Source organism: Sinocyclocheilus grahami, unplaced genomic scaffold, assembly GCF_001515645.1.
Source record: "Sinocyclocheilus grahami isolate Dianchi unplaced genomic scaffold, SAMN03320097.WGS_v1.1 scaffold1244.1, whole genome shotgun sequence".
NCBI classification, from domain to species: Eukaryota; Metazoa; Chordata; class Actinopteri; order Cypriniformes; family Cyprinidae; genus Sinocyclocheilus; species Sinocyclocheilus grahami.
Window position 1 is genome coordinate 175,753 of NW_015506423.1, and position 25,554 is coordinate 201,306.

Sequence of the window (25,554 nt, forward strand, 5' to 3'; positions counted from 1 at the left end):
TTTTTTTTTTTTTTTTTTTTTTTTTTTTTTTTTTTTTTGAAGTGTTCATGCTTAAATATTTGGAAATGACTTCTCGAAAGCCTTGTAAGAATATAATACCTATATGTGTCTAAAGTGAATCTGTCTTTCTCTCTCTGTCAAGATGTGAATGTGCTCTGAATTCAGAGTATTTTTTTCTGAAGACTGCAGTGCTCTGATGCTCTGTGTTCATACAGGAGAACCTTACCGTCTAAACCTTTCATTCCTTCCTCTTCTACTTGTTTATAAAACCAGTTAATAACAGTATTTTTAGTTTACATTTTTAGTGTTATAAAAATACAATTTTGTGCGATTAAGTCTGTTGTGTGTTTGTTAATGTATTCAGTAGAATTTTGTATATGAGACTTTTCACTGAAGTATAGAGTTAAAACCCTTTGATTATTTCAGTTACTGATGATGAAAAGATCACATTAACTCAATAGAAAAGCGTGTTTATATCTGTCCCATGTTTAAATGAGTTTTAATGAACAGATCAGATATTTTATTCTGATCAAATTTGAATATAAATATCAGTCTAAAAAATCTGCCAGCCTTTCCAGAGTGTTGTGGAACACTTTCCCTCCTGCCTGCTTGGACTGTGTTTTCCCCCTTTCTGGGAGATTTTTTGTTGTGTTCTGTTTACTTCTTTCCTTATAATAAAGCCTATTGCCCACTCTGCATTAAAGTCCTCCTCACCTATTGTTATATTTTTATGTTTCTCTTCCTCCATACTGAAGAGTTTCACAATATGGCTCTGTAGGTTTTTAGACACAGACAAACCAAAACCATCCAATAATATACACAAACTCCAATGCAGAAGCTGTTTATCAACACATCAGACCACATTTCTGTACTGATGTAGCCTAAATAAACCGCAGCAAGACTCTGACTCCGTTGTTTTGACCCAGCGGATGGGTTGTTTTGACCCAGCGGTTGGGTTGCTTTGACCCTGCGGTTGGGTTGTTTTGACCCAGCTTTTGGGTTGTTTTGACCCAGCAATTGGGTCATTTTGACCCAGCGGTTGGGTTGTTTTGACCCAGCTATTGGGTTGTTTTGACCCAGCGGATAGGTTGTTTTGACCCAGCGGTTGGGTTGTTTTGACCCAGCGGATAGGTTGTTTTGACCCAGCGGATAGGTTGTTTTGACCCAGCTATTGAGTTGTTTTGACCCAGCGGATGGGTTGTTTTGACCCAGCGGATGGGTTGTTTTGACCCAGGGGAAGGGTTGTTTTGACCCAGCGGTTGGGTTGTTTTGAACCCAACCACTGGGTCAAAACAACCCAACCATTATAGTTATGTATTATCTTCATGTCACCTTGGTTGAGACAGAAAAACAGTGCTGGGAATAGCTCTGATTTACAGGAAAAGAAATACCCGGGGTGTGTATGGGCTTGTGCTTTTATTTGTATAGGATAATCCTAGGATAATAATTCTTTGAATCCACCTTATTCTTCAATGCGGAAGTAAACCTATGGGCGAGACTTCTGGATCATTAGCCGCTATAGGGAAATAACGAGAAGAAACGTGCAGTAAACGGTAAAACTGTTTGCACTACAAACCAGTGTGTTCATTATTAAGATAGTACATTAAAGTAACATGGTAAGAGACACCAATTTGCAACATCCAGCAGAAAAATTTGCTAAAAATAGCTGGAGGCCATGAGACCGGAAGCCAGACACATTACATTTACAAACGGCTTCGCCCACTCTTACGGGAAAAATAAGGTGGATATGGGATCATTATTTGTATAAGATAATTATAGGATAATTATTCTTTGTATAGGATAATTATTGGTGTCTTCTATGTACAGGATACTAACTTCCTTCTAGGTTTAAGCAATAACTGCTGCTGTTGTGAGATCTACTGTATTTAAAGACATAAAAAACACTAAAGATGGATTGAAATTATATGTGCTGTGAAAAGTCCTATACAAATAAACACGATTGATTTGATCAAATTCAGGTTATGTATTCATTATTATTTACATGTTTATTGTTTTTACTCTTGGGAAGCAGTAGACAAAAGTAATACAATCTTATGGCTTCTTTTCCCCATAATGATGTCTGTTTTGACAGTTTCTTATACGGCTATACTTTGGCTCAATTCTCAAAACATTTTTTTTTTCTTAAAACAGGAAGTTCAGACTTCTGAAGAATTACTGTCTTGTTCACACTAGACTTACATTTCTTATTAATTCAGGCAAATTGACATGTCTTGGCACATGTGCGTAAAAGAGTAAGTACAATTTTCTGTTTACATGTAACCATTTATTAAAAAAATAAAAAAATAAAAATAAAAATCTGGGTACTTCAGTGAATCGATTTTCAAGGGCTGTTTTTATTCAAATATTATATAAAAGATATATAAATATTATTATTAACCCTGCCTGGTTTAAATGTTTGAAAATGATTAACAGTTGAAAACATTTGTTAGAAATGTAAAAAATTAATCAAAAATAGAGTACAATGGGGCTAAAGGCGGGCAGCAGCGCAAAGCTGATTCTGTGCTTACTTGATCTAATATTTGATTTTTTTTTTTTTATGTTGTAGATTGAGAATCGCTAAAATTATTGAATATATTTTTAAACAAAGGTAAGAAGACCTAAATATCATATATTATGTTGGGTGTCCATCTTAGAGATAATCACCATGTTTAGAATGAAACCATCATATTTAAAAAACACAATATTATTCATATCATATTAAAAAATATATAATTTGTTGTTACTACTGTAAATCTATATTAAATTATTATGGGATCTCCTTCAATGCTTTCAGAATCTTTACTTTTTAAATGATTTTGTTTCTGTATTTTAAAATATATATTTTTTATAGTAACATTTTAATGACAGTATATTTATTGAACAAAAGTACTTTTAATATTTGTAATGTAATATTTTTTCTACAATCATACATTTTGGGTGCAGTGAAAAGCACATTTGTGCCTTTAGCCCTGTTGTACCATAATTAAAAGTAATCAGTTACATTACTTTAATAAAGTAATTGAAATAGTTACACTACTTAATACATTTTAAACAGGGTAACTTGTCATCTGTAACCTATTACATTTCCAAAGTAACCTTCCCAACACTGGTAGAAACATAGGACCGACCATCGGCTTGCCAAAGTGTTCGAATTGAGGGGGGGGGGGGGGGGGTCCGGACCTCCCATAAGCATTAAGGGACCCCCCATAACACCCAAAAATATACTTGGTTTTTAAATAAAACTTTAATACTTAAAATGAAATTTCGATTGCTGTATTAAATTAAGACCTGGTTATGTTACATCATATTTTATTTTTCAGCGTTTTTACAGCGTTGCTCATTATAACCAATCACAGACGATTCTGTTGAGCTTAGGAATGCAGTAGCCAATCAGAGGCGTTCAGATCAGTCACTGCTGAAACCCCAGAGTTTTGTTCAGACAGAAACTCCCGAATTCCCTCATCATAAGCAACAAAGTGCTGATGTAGGTACGATGTAAGTTAGAGATTCATTTATCATTTTAGACACCACAAACCAATAAAAATGGTTCCAAACAAAGCCACAAAAACATGACAGTGTTCGTTCCTGAATGAATCAACCGTTTAAATGATTCTGTTCAATCGCAATGACTCACTTAACAGTGACTTGCTGCCACCTACTGGCGGTTTTAATTTCACATTTTAAAGTACCTTTTTATATATATTTTTTAAATCATTTCAAATATCAGTATTCAACGTTTTAAGATTATAATATCAAAACATTATTTATGCATTTGTAACTGCAGGTTAGAGCATTCATGCATTGCAATAAACGGTGTATGCATCTAATGCCACTTCAGATGCAGCTTCTGTGTTTCCTCTGCATTGCATGAATTTTGTTGATAATGATTTTATTTGTTTGGTAACTGCCCCAAATGTCTTATTATTATAATTGACTTTATTGATTAAATATAAGACACACTTCTAGAAAAAAAATGGCTTTACAAAGGTAAAAATGCCCATAAAGGGTAAAAATAATTTTAAACTTGCTGAAAAAGATGATTTTCTGTCACTGCTGTGAACTGACCACCACAGAGTCAGCTGTCCATGACAGTCCTGCAGCGCAACACACTCAGCAAAGGTTAGGGGGTTAGGGGGACCCTTCAAGAGCTTTGACACAATTTGAACACTGCCCACAGCATTATTAGACTGGTCGGCTTGCTGATGGTGTGTCAAGCTGCTGAATTTGTGTGCTGGCGGACCGCCAGTTCAGGGATAGCGGAATGCAAAGAGAGAGAGAAATAAAGAAAATAATCACGAAGAAAAGACTGAAAAGAGCTGTTAGATATTTGTTATAACGGTACATTAAATGACTCGTGTCATAATAAAAGATTTCTATACGGGATAATAACTTTTCTGGGTTATTAGATCAGTTGCACCCTGAACCAGAAATCTTTAGGCTATCTTATATTTTATGACCCTCTCGTGTCATAGGCCTATATTTCTGGTTAAGGGTGGGGCTCAGAAAAACAGATCACTGATGAACACTCAGAGAACGTAGGAGTCAGGATTTTTAATAACTACTGAGTGTTCGTCAGTGATCCGTTTTTCTGAGCCTCACCCTGAACCAGAATCCTATATATTATTACACGACTCGTGTCATATATCTCATATTATGACACGACTCAGAAAAACGGATCGCTGACGAACACTCAGAGAACTTTACTACGGATCATCTATATTCACTCCACTCTGCATCAATATGAAGAGAGCACTTATACACTTTCTGTTCCCCTTATTCGCAATTGGTAAGTGTTTTTTTTTTTTTTTTTTGCTGCATGGCTTTTCTACAAATTGGAAAAGTACATTTTATCTTGTATATTGTCTTACAGGCCTACCAGAATTTCTAAAGATAATGATTGTGATAATAATAACTTTTCTGGTTCATTAGATCTGGAATGATCCAAAAAATTGTGACGATTTTAATTTTCCTTTAATTTTGAGTGATTACCTCTATGCAAAACCACCCAGGTTTACATTTTCTATTTTACTTGGTTTAACCACAGCAACTGTCTTTGTGTAATGGCACAATGACAGATTTTGGGTTATAGCCTATGGACGTTTACAGTGACCTCAATATTCCATCTCACACAGAGCCGGTGTAGTGCCGAATTTGCACCCTGCCAGATTATGCACCCCCTAGTATTGGTAGGTTTAGGAGTAGGGGTGGGGTTGGGATTAGGCAATCAGGTAGCGACTTCAATGAGGGGGTGCATAATCTGGCAGGGGTGCAGAATTCGGCACAACACCGGCCCAAGGCATAAGCAAATTACACTCTAAAAAATGCTGGGTTAAATACAACCCAGTGCTGGGTAAAATATGGACAAACCCAGCAATTTGGTTGTTTTGACCCAGCGGTTGGGTTACTACCCAGAAGGTTGGGTTAAACATTTAACTCAACCGCTGGGTTAAAACAACCAAATTGCTGGGTTTGTCCATATTTTACCCAGCACTGGGTTGTATTTAACCCAGCATTTTTTAGAGTGTAAGTGGCTGCTTAAGGCCCCATGGCCAACAGGGGGCCCCAACAGTACATGAAATGACAGCCTGAAATTTTTTTGTGATCTATTATGTCAATGGACAATGGTAATTAGCCTATACAAAAATGCAATATTAAATAATTAAATAATATATAGAATTGTATTATTCCCATAGTGAAGTGGCATGCAGTCACAATAGCGCTGTATGACAGATGTATCACTTTTATTTAGCTAGCTTTTCTTCTTTTTTTCAAAATATCCATTATATCATGAATTAATATGATACAGCTTATTCTGATTGTTAAATATGAGTCAATTTGTTTTGTTGTTTAAACAAACTTGATGACCATGTTAGTTGATCTTTAATGCGCGCTGGACGCTGTCGTGTAGATCTGTCAGCTTAATATTTCGTAATTCACCCATTTCTCCCGAAATAAATGAAAGTAAGTGTCCAATGAACAGGGAGAAACAAATACTGAATAATAGGGGAACATTCTTTTTAGTTTTTTTTTTTTGGAACTATAAGATAACGTTCCCAGAACGTTGCATGGTTGCATCTTTTCACAATATTATCCATGGATGGTGAAAGACCTAACTTCTTTGCATTGAGAAATGCAATTATGTCATTAAATTTGGCACAGAGTAATGAGCCATGATCCAGCTTTCCTGGAAAAAACTGAGATGTCCCTTTTACACCCAATCACGATCCCCTCACCTATTACCAATTCACCAGCTTATTGAAACAAAACTGTTGAACATGGATATTCATAAAGTTTGCTGCTTGTTTCTTTGAGTTAATTCAATTATGTTGTTTTATTATTTTATTGAGACCAAACACAAAGATAAATAGCTATTATATACTTATATAATACATAGGAGATTATAATAAAGACTGTTTCTTCATGGTTATGTATCTGGATAAATAGAATTCATGATTCAGGTCATTAAATGTGTATGTATATATGATAATTCTAAAGAGACCTTTGATTCGTGCCTTCATTAATGCAGACTCAGGTTTAACGACTCGCAAGAGGTTTTTAAGTGCCACTGATCAGTAGGCAAAAACATTTTTGAGTGTTTTATAAGTTTCATCTCTGACTGACTGACTGTTTCTGTTTGTTCATCAGGTGTGTTTGGTGAGTCAGTGTCAGTGATGGAGGGAGATTCTGTCACTGATGTTACTGAAATATTAAAAGATGAAGAGATTGAGTGGAGGTTTAATGACACTCGCATAGCTGGAGTGATTGAGAACAATGTTACGTATGAGGATGTGCAATTCAAGGACAGACTGCAGCTGGACATTCAGACTGGAGATCTCAAGATCACAAACATCAGAATCACAGACTCTGGACTCTATAAGTATGTGATCTTCAGCCCCAGAATGACCTCAGAGAAGACATTCAGTGTCATATGTGAGTGTTTCAGTTTTTAATTTAATAACTGTTATTTATATTTTCTTTACTAGACAAGACTCGATGATCTCTGTTAAATCTGTTTAGTGACTGTTCTAAAAGCGATGACTGACAGAGCAACGGTTTGTTCTTCAGGTGTGAGTGATACTGGAGTGAAGTCAGTGTCAGTGCTGGAGGGAGATTCAGTCACTCTACACACTGATGTTCCTGATATACAGAGATATGACGTGATACAGTGGAGGTTTGAACAGGAGGAATCTCATATAGCTGAAATCAATAGAACAGCTGGAATCTTCAACACATTTAATAGTGCTGATGGGAGATTCAGAGACAGACTACAGCTGGATCATCAGACTGGATCCCTGACCATTAAGAAGACTGAAACCAATCACTCTGGACGTTATGAGGTTGAGATCAGCAGCAGCAGAAGCAAACACACCATACACAAGTCATTCACTGTGACTGTCAGTGGTGAGTAACTCAATGTAATAATGAATTTATTTAAATCAGCAGCACTGTATGAGTAGTTCAGATGAAAATTAACACGTTTGCACTGAATTAAATGTTTAAGGCAAAGAAAGAATACATTTGTGGGGCTGTTAGTTTAGTAACCGTGTTCCTCAAACTCTAGAGCATTATGCTGAGTATTATAGCAACAAAAAAAGTCCATAGTCAAGAACAGGCAGAAAATCAGTAACGTGGCATACAAAGAAAGCGTCAGAAACGCTCGGTAAGGACAGGGTAAACTGGCAATACTTCTCAACATGATGCCCAAACAACATGGCTTATAACAGATAACAGGAACAGGAAGAGAAGCACGAAGAACTGGCAGTATTCAGTACTCAGCAGATGGCTCCCTCTGGCGGTAGGAGGAATGGATGGCGGAAGCAGATAATATTACATTACAAATGTCCTCTTAGACCTGAAATGTGCCTTTTGACCAGTAGAATTTACATTTCAGCTGAGATTTCACAACACTTTGAGATTTGATAGTTGAAGTTAATTAATTAAAGCGGTCATATGATGCTTTTTAAAAGATCATTATTTGGTGTAACAGAATATGTTGACATGCTTTAATGTTCAAAAAACACATTATTTTTCAAATACTGTACATTATTGTAGGTCCTCTATGTCCCGCCTCTCTCAAACGCTTCGTTTTCTACAAAGTCCCTCCTTCCAACAAGCGCAGTCTGCTCTGATTGGCCAGCTGACCCAGTGCATTGTGATTGGCCGAACACCACAAGCACTCGTCGGAAATATAACGCCCCTTACCGTAATCGCGAGCTTCAACTTTCAAAATAAATGTAAAGACAGAGCCTGAAAGGGGAACAGAGTCGCGTGACAGTCTGAGTAGCTGTTCCTCAGTGTTTTTCATGTGTTGATACAGGTGAAATAAAAACAGTATTAGTTATAGAGGGAGGTTCTGTCACTCTACGCACGGATACTGACAAAATGGATGAAGAAAGAGTGTTTGGAGACATCTCTGAAGGACATTTTTCTGCATATGGTAGTCCTGATGAAAAATTCAAAGACAGACTGAATAATGTCACAGCTAGGCCGATCACACATGGTGAGTAACTCAAGTCTATTAAACCTGTATCATGTCTTGTAATGTTCTTATTCAAATCAGTCCTGTGTCCAGTCCAAACACATGCTGTAGCATCCAGTAATACAGAAGATGAAAACATTATAATCGCTGAAATTACAATGGATGTTCTCTCTTGCTGTTTTGTGATTCTTTTTAAACAGAATCTGATTCATATTTACTATGTTTTAGCCAAGTGCAATTTGTCAAAGTGTCCCATGTTATAGTTCAGACTGACAGATTCACTTACACTAATGACTGTCTGTCTTTATCTGTTCCAGATTCAGGTCTGTCTTCCAATTGGATAATAGGAATATGTGCTGCTGTTGTTATTGTTTTGGTGGTGGTTGCAGCTGTTTCTATGATTTGTGGTTGGTGCAAAATGTTGCTGTGCTGGTGGTAAGACAACTAACAGCAGTGCTCCAGACTAGCATTTGAGAGCAGTGGCACCAGTGCCACATATGGCTCTTTTCCACTGCATGGTACGACTCAGCTCGGCACGGCTCAGTAAATTCTACAGATGGTGGCGCCAGAAGCAGATTTAGTGGTGCTGGGGGGTGGTGTGTGGAGGATATTAAAAATAAAGATAATTTAATCATAAAATTACTATTGTTTTGCATTCATATGTGCCATTACTAATAATGTTTATTTCTTGGTAATGCACATTTGACAGTAAAGCACTAAGCTTGAGTTGAGAAGCATACAAAATTAATTAAATGTACCATTATTCTTCTATAGCAGGGGTCACCAAACTTGGACCTATAAATTACAATTTTACTTGTGATAATTAAACTAGAAATATATCTAACTGAATTACCACTAGTAAAAATTGTAATTAGAGATATCTTTAACTGGTGTTTGACTAGTCATAATCAAATTTAAGATAGCTTTAATTCATAATTTTTTAACATTTCCAAAATACATTATTAGATATCTGAAAATAATTTATTACTAGTCAAATTAGCCTACAGGATAGATATCTTGGATTTAATTTTTGACTAAGCAAAACTCCTCCTAGTCAAAACTCATTTAAAGATATCTGCAATTTAATTATGGATATCTCAATCTGCTTTTTGACTAGGAAGATCTTTCTCTGGAGATGTCTGCATTTAGCTTTGCGACTAGGAGGAATTTCAATGTCGATATCTGGAATTAACAATGTGACTAGTCAAAATTCCTTTATAGATATCTAAAATGTGCATGCAAATACAGCTTTGTTAACCCTCACCTTAAACATTTCATTAACCAATCCTAGCTTGGAAACGGTTGTCTTCCGCAATTTTGTCTAAAAATTGTATAATAAAGTTCCTGCATCTTTGGTTAATTTTAAACTGCCTTATACCCAAGTAATTCAAAATAAAGCTTGTGCACGAGTAAAAGTGACATAAGGTATGCAGAGAACACTCAATCTACACACAATGTAATGTACTCATCAATATCATCAGTACATGTTAAAGGGGTCATATGATGTTGCTAAAAAGAACATTATTTTGTGTATTTGGTGTAATGCAATGTGTTTATGCGTTTTTTAGGTTCAAAAAACACATTATTTTCCACATACTGTACATTATTGTTTCTCCTCTATGCCCCGCCTTTCTGAAACGTGTCGATTTTTACAAAGCTCATCGTTCTGAAAAGCGAGGTGTGCTCTGATTGGCCAGCTATCCAGTACGTTGTGATTGGCCGAATACCTCAAGCGTGTGACGGAAATGTCACGCCCCTACCATATTGTGATGCTGTCTCCTGGTGTTCTAACAAATAATGCTACCTATCCGATTATGCTACCAACACTGTAAAGTGTAGGTTTAGGGTTGGGGTAGGTGTACATAATAAAGGATTTTGCTTCCGAATTATGCTGCCATCTGTTTTAATGGGAGGTAGCAAAATCTGACAGGGTAGCACAAATCGTCAGAACACCGGCGCGATCAGGCAAAGCCAATAAAACCCATTATAAACGAGGCATTTGTTGCATCCAGTGGGGACATAATTATGGATTATAATGACTTATACTGTCTTTTTACGCGTTGCGTTGCATCGCGCCATGTAAACATAAAACCATGTCTGCATTTGTGATCGGAGAAATGACAAACAACAAGCTCTACTCTACACTGCTCAAAACTTGCGTTTGAATCATCAGTGGCAAATTCTTTCAATATAAAAAACATACTTACAGTCTGTGAGTCAGAACAGCCGGCATTGTAGTCTACTCTCCCAGGATCAGGAAACAGTCCTCCATAAAATGTGCAGCACACATCTGAATATTTGGGTTGAAGTGTTCTGGAACAGTGTTGTAAATACAACTTAACCACTGATTTCTAGTTGTGTCCTCTTTTGGAAGACCAAACAAAGTAGTTTCGCTTTCACAACGAAACACACAGCGTCTTCACAACATGGCGGTGGCAGCAACAATAAAGTTACGCCTTCCTTCTTTGCGTGAACATTTGGGCGGTGTTATGCAAATCTTCCCACATCATGACATAGATATGTGGGGGCGTGTTAGAACGAGCCGTTTTAGGTAGGCGTGGTTGACTCTTAACTTTTATAAAGAATATCTCTTTGGGTTTGAGACTTTAGTCTTTGCAACTTTAGGGATCTCATCTATTCACGAACAGGTTGTAACACTCCAAAGAGAAATGACAAATTGTAATCGCATCATATGACCCTTTTAATGCCAGTTAAATTTTTATTACCTTGTAATCTTTTTTTAAATCAGCCTTCTCCTTTTTGACTGGGTCTGTCCTGATTCTAAAGCATTAGTCTTGTCCATCACTCTTTTTTTTTTTTTTTTACTATTCATGTTTTTGGTGTACACTTCCATTGTTCTTCACATGTCTTTTCCAAATATATAATAAAAAAAATCAGACGAGCAGTTTGCGGTTCTCTTTATTGAACACTGCACTCCAGTTTGTCCATTTTGCGGCATGATTTAAATTCACACAGTGCTACATACAAGCATCCGGGAGAACTTTTACCATATGAATGCATCCAGATATTATTTAAGTGAACTTAAATGTTATCCGAAAGATATGTTCTGAAGTGAATCGGATGTGAATGTAGAAGTAAATCATATCTGAATTTGTAAATGTGAATTTAGAGTGACTTGTATTCATGCCGAAGCACTTAAATTAGCCTTTGATCTTAAAAACGAATCATTTCTGTCCTCTAATATAAAAAAAATTAAATAAATAAGTAAAACTTTGTGAAATGGTCATACTAATGTTCATACTACAGATCTTTAGAGTAGATTGAATCTGACCAGATACAGTTGAGAAAAACAACTTAAAAACTAAAATTATTCTCTAGTTGTGTTAGACATAATAATGGTTTCATGGTAAATTGGAATATTGCATGTTAGCGACAATTTAAGAAAAGTACAGCCTGGACAAGTGCTGCATTTTGCTCAAGCCTAGAAAAGGCTTCATATTTGCACTTCATCTTAACGAACACCAGAAGGCAGTAGAATTTTTAAATAAAGCTTTGATTAAAGAACCCAAATTTATACACATTTTTATAATAAGGCCTCATTGCTTATTGTAATTTGTGGATAAAACACTATGAACACTCACAATGAGACTGGTATTATGTTGAAATTAATCAGTGAGCGAATCTAAAGTACTTGTTTCAGTGAACAGATTAAAAAAACAAAATGAAAAAATTAGTCTATGAAGTCTATAAAATATTTTAAAAAATCTATTTTAAAAAATGGCAAAAACTACACAAAAGTACACACTTAACTGACGCTGTAATTGAAATACTTCCATATTCAGACACAAGGGGGAGCTAAAGGACTGTCTCGGCTTTAGGAAGGAAGCGGAATGGTTTGCGGATCGCATACACCCATATTTTATTCACAATAGATCAGAGAAAACATACCAAATGTTTAAACTGAAGAAATGTACCATTTTAAGGAAACAATAAGGCCTTTCGCACCGCGGGAAACTTTTCATAGTACCAGAACTTATTGTGGAACTACCCACTTTTTGGCGTTTTTCGCACCGCCGGAACCCAATTAGCTCCTACTCCGGAGCAGGGTCTAACCAGCACAACTGGTACTAATCGTGACGTAAGTAGACATTGATTGGCCAAACGCATACGAAAACGCCCTCACCCGCCATGATTTAAAACGCAGTGTAAACATACTGTAAACATTGTGTCAACTTATTTCGCAAGTATGGAGAACAGCGATAGATGGACGGATGCTGAAGTGCAGGCACTTGTAGCAAATGTAGCACTGCCAGTTGTCGTTGGAGATTGATTCTTAGTCCTCCTTTCCGTTCTTTCAATCGCTTTACGTATACGTCGGCATTCCATGTCCATTATTGTGCTCCGATCACAGCGTCCTCCATCCTCCTGTTGTTAATGTTGTTCTTCTTTGTTTCTGTTGTTGAACGCCACGCACAAATGACGACGCTGTCGACCGGCTTACGTCACTTCTTAGTACACACTGTCGGTGCGAATGCTACCCTTTAAATGGTACTTGGAAATAGTTCACTCAAAATTGCCCCAGTACTTTAGTACTGTACATTTAGTTCTGGAACTAAAGCAGTGCGAAAGGCCCTATTAAGGCAATTTAGAACATCCCAGCCCAGAGCCTCTAGCTCAGGGATGCCCAACCCTGCTCCTGGCGATCGACTGTCCTGCAAAGTTCAGCGCCACCCCTAATCAAACACACCTGAAGCAACTAATTAGGGTCTTCAGGATCACTTAAAAATTAAAGGCAGGTGTCTTTGATTAGAGTTGGAGCTAAACTTTGCAGGACAGTCGATCGCCAGCGGATTGGCCGGAGAGAATCGTCACTACCTGCGTCACTGAACTTGCGAAACAAACACAAAAGAACAGCTAGATTTAAATCAGCACAGCCAGCGAAGGATCGAACCCAACTGTTTTGAACGAGCGCACCTTTTTTTAACAACCAAAAAGTTTTGTTGTCTGTTGCGGAAGTACAGACGTTCCTCTCGTTGATTGCAGAGGAGTGGATCCAGCGAGAGCTTGATGGGGCGACGCGGACTGAAAAAGCTTGAGTCGTGGTAGTAGAGGCGGCGCAACTATAACGACATGTGAATAATCCCGCCCACTGTAAAGCAGTACTGAACTGCAGTGGAAACGCAAACCATGCCGAGCCGAACCATGCTGTGCCGTACTGAGCCGTACCGAGCCGAGTCGTACCACGCAGTGGAAAAGCGCCATAAGTTGCCTGTCTGTTCTCCACCCAACTCATAGAACCTGTCTGTTCTCCACCCTGCCTCCCAAACTGACTGAATCACTTCCTTGTAAATCTGCCAGTCCCATGGTGTGGGTTTGACACAAGATAAGAGAGTCCGCTATCTGATTGTATGACTGGGAAGTTATGTATACATCCGCCCATTTCCAAAGACTGTTTGCCAATTTTAGGAGGCTCTGAGATTCTCTGGGGGTCCACCCCCCTTGGTGGGGACCTCCCCTATGTCTGGCCTTTAGCTGATGTCGAAAATATTGAAGCACTAGCCATGCTGCCTTCATTCTAAGGAGGTTGATGTGCTACGGCGTGCTCTGCCACACACCCCTCACTTTCTGGTGTCTCCTCACAGCTCCCCAGCCTTGCAGAGACAACTTCCCATCCTACAGGAAGGACTCCCAAAGGAACACCCCAGAGGGGAAACAGTCACTGTCACCAAAACATGTTTTTGGGTCATGGCGGACAGGCGTTTTAAATTTTTTATTTGAAAAGGTCTGAGATGCAACATCCAGCTAGATGGAGGTAATCTACACATGATAGGTGCCTGCCCATTCAAAACTTTCCAACTGTCTTTGCAATTGCCTAAGATCTGACTTCTGTCAAAGTAGCTTGAATGGCGCATGAGTGGACCCTCATGCCAATGAACTGATCAGGCAAATGGTAGTTTCCTGATCCTGGGAGAGTAGACTAAAATGCCGGCTGTTCTGACTCACAGACTGTAAGTATGTTTTCATAATTAAAGAATTTGCCACTGATGATTCAAACGCGAGTTTTGAGCAGTGTAGAGTAGCGCTTGTTGTTTGTCATTTCTCCGATCACAAATGCAGACATGGTTTTATGTTTACGTGGCGCGATGCAACGCAACACGTAAAAAGACAGTATAAGTCATTATAATCCATAATTATGTCCCCGCTGGATGCAACAAATGCCTCGTTTGTAATGGGTTTTCATGTTTTTGAATCATCGCTCCGGCCGGACAGGGCACAATATGGCAGGGGCGTAACATTTCCGTCACACGCTTGAGGTATTCGGCCAATCACAACGCACTGGATAGCTGGCCAATCACAGAACACCTCGCTTTTCAGAATGATGAGCTTTGTAAAAATCGACACGTTTCAGAAAGGCGGGGCATAGAGGAGAAACAATAATGTACAGTATGTGGAAAATAATGTGTTTTTGTAAACTTTAAACCGCATAAACACATTTCATTACACCAAATACACAAAATAATGTTCTTTTTAGCAACATCATATCACCCCTTTAATGCTGACACAACCATGTTATTAGCTTGTCATGTGGTAGGAAAAAAGTTTGCACACTAGTGTTCCAATAAGCCACTTTTAAACTCTCCTGTTATTTTATTTATTTAATATGTTATGAACAGAACTGTGATATTTCAAACATACTAAAATACTTTAGCAGCGGGGTGACAGTCATTTGTTAATGACTGTCCTCCTACAGGATTTAACACAGACAGCTCACTACCAGTTACAAAACACACTGTAACAGTCTGTCACAGGCATTTCTAGTTGCATTTTTCATCAATTAATTTCTTAAATTATCCTTTGACTCAGACATCTCAGATTATCAGACATCTAGTGGCGAAATATTTTTTTGGGCCCGATGCCAAACTTACTTGCCGACCCCTGCCCTAGGCTAAATGGCTAAAAAAGTTTTCCTTTCCTTTGCTTTTCTTGCATATCCTATAGGTTCTTTTGTGATGAGTCATGAACTAGGTTAACTAAATATGCCAAAAACATCTTGGAATGGTGCGGCAGTGGAAACTCTTCATCGACTGTGCTAAAGAGGATGGGAAATGTCTTACTGATGACAGCTTAATGATCATTGGTTTAAACAGTCCTGATGTAGCCTATCGAACAGTGTTATATATTTTGTTGACTTGTGTACTTACATTATCCCAAATGTTTCAAAGAATGTTTGAATACAGAGAAATAGTTATTTTGACAAGTGTAACGGACCGTGTCAATAGGCTTGTTTGAGATGCGCCTCGCCTCAGCTGAAATGTAGGCAAGAGTAAGAGCAGGCAAGACAGACAGTTCTGACCTCTCGAAGTGGAACAGATACCTACGAGATCAAAGGCAGATATCGCGTTATTCACACTCATGTGCTGTGCTGCTGATAAACGTGATATGATTTCAGTTCTGTTGCTTTTATATTAAAATAGACATGATAAACAAGACCCCCAAAGTGTTTGCTATTTAATTCCATACGAAAGGCGTATTTATCATCCATTTTTACTTTAATACAAACAACACGATTTTTACTGGGGGGACCTGGCAACCCTGGCAACCCTGCAGCAGACAGAGCTGTCGGCGATTCTTCCTATTGTAAAGTCATGCAGTGTGTAACCTCCTGTCGTCATTCCATCGTGCATTGTGAACACAGCAGCAAATATACCCCAGATAGTCGTTCAGTGTGAAACCAACAGTGATGCGACGTCTTTGAAAATCGTGCAGTGTGAACTCGGCATAAGCAAGTCAAGTCGAGTCCTGATAAGTTTCAAGTCAAGTCAAGTCAAGTCAAGTAGCAGTACTAAAATATATAGAGGGGATAAATTATGGATAAATTGATAGTCACCACATTATTCTCATACGAACAGACAACTAAACAAAATAGTATGTAATGTACTAGAGGTTCTGGCAAAATGTTAATTGCTGCAGTCAATTTTTTTTTTTTTGTATTATTGCAAAATCTGCACCTCTTCTGTAGCAAATTTAAATTTCATAATGATTATTACTCAGTGAAGTCAAGCAGCAGAAGTTAAGTGACAATATGCAAATACTACTGGCCCATTTTGGGGTGAACTAAATATACAAGACTAGTTTTACACGTCACTGTTTATAACACGTCATGGGGCATAAATTAAGAGTATACCCACTTCTCCAGGCACCACTACACCACTGGTTTTAGCCATCACAATTGTCCAGGTGGTTGAGTTGGGCAGCAGGGCTGGAATGAGTGGATTTCTTCTGCTTTTTGTGGTGTAAGAACAGCCCAGTTTCATCACCTTTGATTTGCTCTTCTTCATCCCCATGACATGTGCGTTCCATATTGGTATGCTCTGCCTCCTGGAGAATCAGATCTAAAACACAAAAATGTAAAATTACAAATAAACCTACACAATATTCTAGAGCTGCATGATTAAAGATAAATTGAGAATCATGTTTTTTTTTTTTCATGATTCTCCCACAATTTTAAATAGACAATTAAACTCAATTTCATGTAATTTACTAAATGTTCTGACAAAATAGTCTATTTAAAAATATTTAATTTGAATGAATTTTTTTAAGTTGTTAGAAACTGAATAAATGATTCAATGTCTCAGTCAAAAAGGCTTCACTAGTTTCATTACTGGATGAATCAGTGTTTTTGAAGAATCGCTTGAATGAATCATTTAATGACAAACAGTCACTTGTTGCCACCTACTGATGTAACAATGTAACTGACAGAAACTTTATTTGAAGCGTCAAGTTACTTCCAAAAGTAACTATTTTATCGCTACTGTAGATATCAGTGTTTATATCCGAACTACAAACTTTTATCTCAGTATTTCTGTGATGATTTGATTGATTGTAACATTTTTTTCTACTGCAAAGTTTCTGTATTTCTATTTCTTATGTATGCATGATAACCAGTGTTGGGGAAAGTTACTTTTAAAAGTAATGCATTACAATATTGTGTTACTCCATAAAAAAGTAACTAATTACGTTATTTAGTTACTTTTTATGGAAAGTAACGCGTTATGTACAGTAGAATGCAGAAGAAGAAATTTCAACACACTTCAGCAATAAAAAACACAAATGTTTGTCTAGAGTAATTTGTGCTTATTAGTACGGTTGAACTGGATCATCGAAGATCAGAAGCAAAGACATTGGTTAATAGAATGGGATTAAATGCATAAAGGATATTTGTGTTGTTTAACATTTAATTATTGCAGGTTTGCGTCATATTCTGAGTTGCATTATTTTTAATCATTTTAAATTAGTTACTTTTTCATGAAGTAATGCAATATTGTAATGCATTACTTTTAAAAGTAACTTTCCCCAACACTGGTGACCACTAGGAGTTCTTTGGCTGCATGAGAAAGATGTAATACCATGAGGTTGTCTGCAGTGTTGCCAAATGCCTTCAATGAAAATTAGCCAAAGCCTGCTTGAAAAGTCATTGAATGTCGCTAGATGACATCATGGGCTAACTAGCATATTCATCACGCCGTATTCTTTTCATTTTATAGTCTATTCCTATTTTAACACAGCCAAACTCCCAGGAAAACTGTTCTCACCGATGTATTTTTTGTGTTTCTGTTGTCACACATCGTGATCCATTAAGACAATATCCAGTCACTTCCATGCTCTGCTCTGCTAAAATCCAGATTTATGAACAAGACATCATCTGACAAAATCACCATAAGTTAAAGATAACGGTAGTGCTGTGATTTCAGCTATATTCACACATGAAATGAGAACGAGAGAAGAGAGAAAATGTTATGTAGCCTAATGTCTGCCTTATTTTGATTTTTAAAAATCATCAAATATTGCCAAAATAACTCCTTGTCTCAAAACATTGATAAAAGTCGCAGTAACAATGAGGAAGTCTCTTAATTTGGTGATAAGATCCCCAAACTGGCAACTCTAGATGTCTGTGAGGCTGCAAGACATTAAGAAAAGTTCTGGCAATGCATAGGCTATAAAAGAAAATTGTGGATACAAGAGGATGCCTTATGATATTGGAAAAAAGAGAGAGCACATGAAGGGGGAAGAAAATAATCTGACCTATGAGTCATGCACCGGCAAATTATCAAGGAAATATCTGACAGTGAAGACCCTCGAAGGGTCCCACCCACGTGGTCTCTTCAGCGCCTGAGCTTAATTTGGAAGAGTTACAACAAGCAAATGCCACCCATTTGGTGGAATGGCTTAAGTAATGTTTTAATACTAAATTAATGTCAGGTTGTTGTTGTAAATGCAAATCAGATGAACCAAACTTGAGTTTCTTTGTCTTAATTTACTGTATAACTGTTCTCAATTTGTTGTTTAGGATGTCGCTACTCAAATATGCCATATAATACATTTATATTATTTAAATTACAGGATGAGTGAGACAGTGCTTGTTTAAGTGTACATACAGACACAAAGGCAAAAGGGGAATGGTAAAAATCACAAAACTAGGTTGAAATCTGTTGAGTGAATATGTGAATTGGTGATGTTTTTATGCTGTTCGTTTGATCTGTATAAAAACATTTTTACAGCACTTTCCTGCTGTATTTTTGTATATATTTGTCCCACTTTCCCTAGACATTTATGATTATCTGTTGATTTCTTTTCTAGGTGTGTCTGGTTCAGATGGAGTCTCAGTGTCAGTGATGAAGGGAGATTCAGTCACTCTACACACTGATGTTGAAATAAACCAACAAGAAAAGATTCATTGGTATTTTAATGACATTCGCATCGCTTACATTAATGAAGATCTCAGTAATAGCTGTACAGATGTTCAGTGTAATGAAGGTACTGAGAGATTCAGAGACAGACTGAAGCTGGATCATCAGACTGGATCTCTGACCATCACAAACACCAGAACCACAGACTCTGGAGAATATAAACTAGAGATCATCAAAGGCAATGAGAGTGAAACGATCTTCAGGGTTACTGTCATTGGTGAGTCATTATGTTTAAAAGCATGTTATTCATGTTTAAATCAATTACACCCGTGACATTCAAAGCTGTTTTTCCCTTTACCTGCATCATTCAACAGAACAGAATTACTTCTATATGAACAAAGACATATCCACAATTAACTTGATATTTAGCAATTTGGTTTCTCCTGAATTTCTCTGGAAATTAATATGCATAATTATTTTTAGTTACTTTTCGCCCCCAAACGATCCTCCAGCAGCTGTTGGTTTGTGTTTCAGGTGTTTCTGCTGCTGAACGAGATGAAATATGTGTGAAGGAGGGAGAATCTGTCACTTTAGATCCTGATGTAATGAAAAACACAAATGATTCGATGACGTGGTATTTTAACGACACTCTCATCGCTGAAATCACTGAAGATCAGTGTAAGATCGGTACAGATGATCAGTGTGAAGAGAGATTCAGAAACACACTGGAGGTAAATCAAACTGGATCTCTGATCATCACAAACAGCAGAACCACAGACTCTGGACTCTATCAACTACAGATCATCAACAGCAGATTCAGCATCATTAGGAGCTTCAGTGTTACTGTCACTGGTAAGTATCATTTAGTCATTAGAATTTGAGAAACTGACAGTAATTTTAATGTTTTAATGGCTTTATTGACTTTTTGACCAGTGCCTGAAGTGCGTATCCAAATGCTGCAATGATGTTGACTTTGGCCAGCAACAGCCTGTGACGTCACTACAGGTGTGACAGGGTGTATAAAGAGCATTACGCGATAGTGCCATTCAGGCGCCCTGTATAACACGTCCTCCTCTTCTTTGTCTGAATCACACATCCATAGAAATAGCAAAACAAAAACAAAAAAATGTATAGAAATAGCATAGAGAGGCAGAGAACCCATTATGGTTTGCACAAAAGTGAAAAAAAGTGACGTGACATGTGGGCAAGTATGGTGACCCATACTCGGAATTAGTGCTCTGCATTTATCCCATCCAAAGTGTGCACACACACAGCGTGAACACACCCCCAGAGCAGCCATTTTTGTTGCGGCGCCCAGGGAGCAGTTGGGGATTTGGTGCCTTGCTCAAGGGCACCTCGGTTGTGGTATTGAAGAGAGCGCTGTACATTTACTCCCACTCACCTACAATCCCTGCTGGTACAAGACTCGAACCTGCAACCTTTGGGTTACAAGTCCGACTCTCTAACCATTAGGCCACGACTTCCCCAAACAAATCTTGGACTCGAAACAAATATCACTCTATATTACTCGCGGCATGTTTTTTGTGCCACTCGTGCAAATAAAAGACATACTGAGAAGGCTCAGTTGATCTAGCAGCTCACTTGAGTTGGTGACTGAAGAGTAAGAACGGTCTAAGCCCTTTTTAATTTCCACGAGTGCAGTTTCCACTGAGCCTTGGCTTTAGCAGGTTCTGAGCCGGGGGGCTCCAGCGTTTGCCCCTTTTTCTTTGAGAAGAGGGACAAATGCGAACTGAGCTTCTTAAATATATATAGGGTAGGTCATTTCGGAGAGGCTGGCAATAGCAAGCTAGCTTTGAAAGCATAAGATCCCACCCTCCCTGCAAATCACTCTCCAAAGCCACGCCTCCTCCAAAACACATGAACAATGGCAAACGGAGTTGGTGGAAGGTTGAATGCAACACTGTCAGATTACCTCATGTTTCATTCACCGGTGAGAAAACTTTACACTACAAAGCACGTAATATTACCATAATAACGCCTTCCATTCTCGCTCAGTCTGCGATAGCGTAATGGAACGCGCTGATGACGTATCATGTCTGCGCGAACAGGTATGCAAATACATACATTGACGGGCAGGTAGGACAGCCTATCCCAGTCCTCGGACCAAGGGATATGATTGGATGAACATTTTATGGTCCTACGCTTTCCACAGACAATATAAATACATTTAGACCACTTAACTGAGTGATTGCTATCAGGATGTGAAGAGCGAATCCCCAAGTGTCAGATATCACTGGCACACTGGTAATCCTTTATTGTCCTCTAGGGTGCGCAGTGCAAGTTCCCATTCGAAAGGGAATGGACTGTAAAACCTCTTTGTTTTTCAGATTCAGGTCCGCCTTCAGGAATACGCGTAACTGTTTTTCGTGGCGCTATCGACTGTTGGGATTTAATGAAGGAGCTTTACAAAGGGCAAGTATTACAAACAGCTATTATAGTGTGAGGAAAATTTTGTCTTTATTATGCAAAGTTAATGTTTAATTGTCTGTGTGTGATTATTTTAAAAAGGAGACAAGGTGAATAATAAGCTTGGGCATCTGTCAAAAGTCCAAGGATGAGGTAAAACACTGTAGCCTAGCATTGTGAGATTCTCAGCTGTGCTTGATTTCACTGTAGATGTGTGTTTCATGTCATTTATTCAGATATCATTATTCTGCTCTTATCGTTGAAGTCGTGGCCTAATGGTTAGAGAGTCGGACTCGTAACCCAAAGGTTGTGGGTTCGAGTCTCTTACCGGCAGGGATTGTAGGTGGGGGGAGTGAATGTACAGCGCTCTCTCCTACCTTCAATACCACGACTGAGGTGCCCTTGAGCAAGGCAAGTTCTCCCCGGGCACTGCAGCAAAAATGGCTGCCCACTGCTCCAGGTGTGTGTGTGTGTGTTCACTGCTGTGTGTGTGCACTTTGGATGGGATAAATGCAGAGCACTAATTCCGAGTATGGGTAATAGAGATTTCAGACTGACTCTTAATCACTGGCTGATGGCTGGTCTGTTGACTTCCTGTAACTGTAACAGCGGTTCATTCCTCTCTCTGTACTCTTTCCCTACAGATGGGAAAAGGTCACGCTATCCGAGAGGATCCCATGGTTCATGGATCTGCAACATTATTTCCACACTTAAGCTTTAGCTGTTGAGCTGTAACCTAAAGTACTTACTTACTGATCATAAAGCATTTTTACATGTTGTGGAAATAATAACCTACCTGTTACTAGAAGCACATATAATGTAGAAAATTTAGAGCAGAACATTACTAATATTACATAGTAACTGCAGCTTATAAACCTGGAATAATATTATATTTATCATTTAGCATGCTTATTGTTATACGTGCCTTGGTTTATGGTTATGGGTTAGTGAAGTGCTTGTGGAAGTGATGTGCTTTCAGCTGATTCTTGAAGGATGAGATGTTCTCAGCAGATCAAATAAAGGTTGAATGTTTCTGGAGTGAAGCTTCTGAAAGAAACTCGTTGTGATGAAACCACTAGGTGACGCTTATTCACTGTAAAACTTTCTTTATGCATTATTTGTATTCAGTTAACAATAACCTATTTTAGCATTAAGTTGTCTTGATAAATTCATAAAATAAATGCTTTGTGACAATAAGATGGAAACACTCAATTCAGCATTTAACCCTGAATTTACACAGATATAAAAGTGTATAAACCTTTAAGACAAACCTTCCATGAGTTCTCAGGGCATGTCAACATTATTTCGTTATTACATTTACAAAATGTATTAAATGGACAAATTCCATGTGAAGAAGATCTGCGCTACACAGATCTGAAAAAGTACTGTCAGTTTTTAATTGATTTGTCATGCACACCACATCAATGTACTGTATTTGCATACTACAATGTGCAAAGTGTATAATAATTCATACACACTGTTTTGCTTCAAAACAAAGTTTGTATGATTGTGATTCAGCGTGGTGCTGGTTTATTTGGTTCATTAGAGCTCATTAGAATTTGAAATCCTTATGGAGAAAATTAATTGGAAAAATACTTTCATAGTTTATGAATCTGGTTGTCACTTTTGCACTTTATTTGCATGTTTGCATTGTAAGTATGTCATTTTTACTGTTGCTTTTAATAACAGAATGTGAAAAAAAATTAAGAGTCTGCTGTTTTAAATAAACTGCTTGGATGTTATAAGTGATCATTATTTAAGCTAACTATTTTTCAGTGAAAAAACTGCTTGGTAAGCATGAACCAGTTGTATTTTAATATCTTTAGTATACGATTATAGTTGCGATATATATTTTGAATTAAGTTTGATTTTTAATTTGTTTTAATTTTAGTTACATTTTTAGTATATATATATATATATATATATACATATTGTCTTTTTTTCAGTTTTAGTACTTCAATGTAAACTAAACAAAATGTTGCCTTGGCAACTAATTGATAAAAATAAGTTTGTTTTCAGTAAACACCTTCAACACATCCATACTGAACTACACACATAGCCTATGGTAAGTTCATTTCACTAATTAAACCACACATTCAGATGATCAACGGTCTCTGATGTTGGTTAATGGTCATGTGACATGCAAAACATCAAATATTTAATTTCTGCGTTAAATGATTGCAAAAAAAATACAATATTGGATATTTTTGTTAATTAAATTAGAAATGTAAAAATCTAAACATACTGTGTTCATTATATCACTGTCATTTAGTTTGATCTTAGATGTTTGAAATACGTTATTATTTCTCTTTCTCACTTTATTAGACTCTATTTTTGCTTCACATGTAGCTTAGATAGCTTTTCCTCGTGATGCCCAAAAAGCATCATACCTAACGATGTCAAATGTATCTGCGGTTCCTTAAACTCAGCGCTAGATGTCATCAAACCATCATAGACTGCAATATAATATTTCATCTACTCAGATCTGACATCTAAATACAATTTATATAAAATATATAAACCATTAACAAGAGTCTATGATGAGAATAATACGATTCAACAATATGAAACAAATTATAGCCTACTTGTTGATTTTATTGATAATTGTATGTAAATTTGTATTTAAATTTAGATCGTATATATTTTTATCTTTACAGACTAAAACTCCAAAATATGTCACAATCTTTGATATCCGTTTTTGTCTCATCCACTTGTAGATCTGACATCATAAACCAGAAGAGCGACAGTAGCCACGCCCACCAGAGCAGAGAGGACCAATCGGATCACAGCTTCAGTAGAACCACAACAGTGGACAGAGTCTGAGGAATAAACACATCAAACTGAGATCAGCTCAGTCAATAAATGTTAATATCAGCACCGACATCAACTAATATCAGCTGCTGTACCTGAACATGTGTGACAGAGTTGACTGATGTTGAGATGTTTCGTCTGCTTGCTGATGGGATTGTTGAGCACACAGCTGTAGGTGTTGTTATCCTGATATTCCACCTCCAGAGGTAGAGAGAGACTGATGCTGAGATCAGACACACTGATGCTGGACAATAAACTGTTTCCTTTGTACCAGGAGAGAGTCACATGACCCACATTCACCACTGAACACACCAGTGAACAATATGATGATGATGATGATGAACAGTTTGAAGGGTTACTGCTGATGACAGGAACAGGCAGACGAGCTGAAAACAGAGAATAAAGAGAAGTATGGATAATAATAATTAATAGTCTGTCATCTGTATAATAATTTTATAATGTGTGTTATAATGTATGCTAAAAAACCTCTTCTTCGCCATTGACAGAAACATTGAATGTTTTTGATGACAATTTCACTCCATTTATCTCTAGTTTATAAACTCTGGCATGTTGAGTTGTGATGTTTGTGATGGTCAGAGATACAGTCTGATCGTCCAGCTTCAGTCTGTCTCTGAATCTCCCATCAAGAACATCATCATATGTGGAGGAGATTCCAGCTGTTCTATTGAGTTCATCTATCAAAGACTTTTCTGCTCCAAATTTCCACGTTATGTCGTCGTCTTCATGTATTTCAGTAACATCAGTGCGTAGAGTGACAGAATCTTGCTCCATCACTGACATTGACTCACCAAACATGGACTCTTGTTAGTTGACTTATGCTGGGTACACACTTAAGCCGGGCTCACACTACAGGAGTTTTAAAAATCCTAACCGATTATGAAATCTGGTTGCAGCACACACATAAGGTGAATCTTTGCAGATTATCTTCCCTCAAATCTTAAAGATGCACACACTACAAGATATTATTAAGATTATCATGCCAGAGGGAGCACCTCACGTGATCTCACACAGCAGATCGTCATTGATATTTCAGTGATGTTTACATTAGCTAGCACGCTAGCTACTTTCTACACACATTCAAACTGAGGCGATTTCACTCCAGGGCTTCTCTTTCTCCTTACGTTTGTGATACGTTTTCAACACATTATACAGACAGTCGTGTTACTA

General features: G+C 37.6%; 3 protein-coding genes across 3 annotated transcripts in view; 2 read left to right on the forward strand and 1 right to left on the reverse strand.

Moving 5' to 3' along the window:
- Window positions 1-18,614, forward strand: part of LOC107568437 (uncharacterized) — a 34,092-nt gene extending 15,478 nt beyond the window's left edge. The window contains exons 7-8 of the mRNA XM_016254408.1: window positions 10,997-11,001; window positions 18,554-18,614. Of these exons, the coding sequence (XP_016109894.1) occupies window positions 10,997-11,001; window positions 18,554-18,614 (66 nt within the window). The remainder of the gene's footprint in view (window positions 1-10,996; window positions 11,002-18,553) is intronic.
- Window positions 18,615-18,842: 228 nt separating this feature from the next.
- Window positions 18,843-20,093, forward strand: LOC107568438 (uncharacterized). The gene is made up of 4 exons (XM_016254409.1): window positions 18,843-18,846; window positions 19,079-19,405; window positions 19,663-19,980; window positions 20,062-20,093. The coding sequence occupies exons 1-4, from the start codon at window positions 18,843-18,845 to the stop codon at window positions 20,091-20,093; spliced, it is 681 nt and encodes a 226-aa protein (XP_016109895.1).
- A 4,165-nt stretch (window positions 20,094-24,258) lies between these two features.
- LOC107568439 (natural killer cell receptor 2B4-like) lies at window positions 24,259-25,182 on the reverse strand. The gene is made up of 3 exons (XM_016254410.1): window positions 24,864-25,182; window positions 24,462-24,752; window positions 24,259-24,374 (listed from the first exon to the last, which is right to left on the reverse strand). The coding sequence occupies exons 1-3, from the start codon at window positions 25,180-25,182 to the stop codon at window positions 24,259-24,261; spliced, it is 726 nt and encodes a 241-aa protein (XP_016109896.1).
- Between the last annotated feature and the right edge of the window lie 372 nt (window positions 25,183-25,554).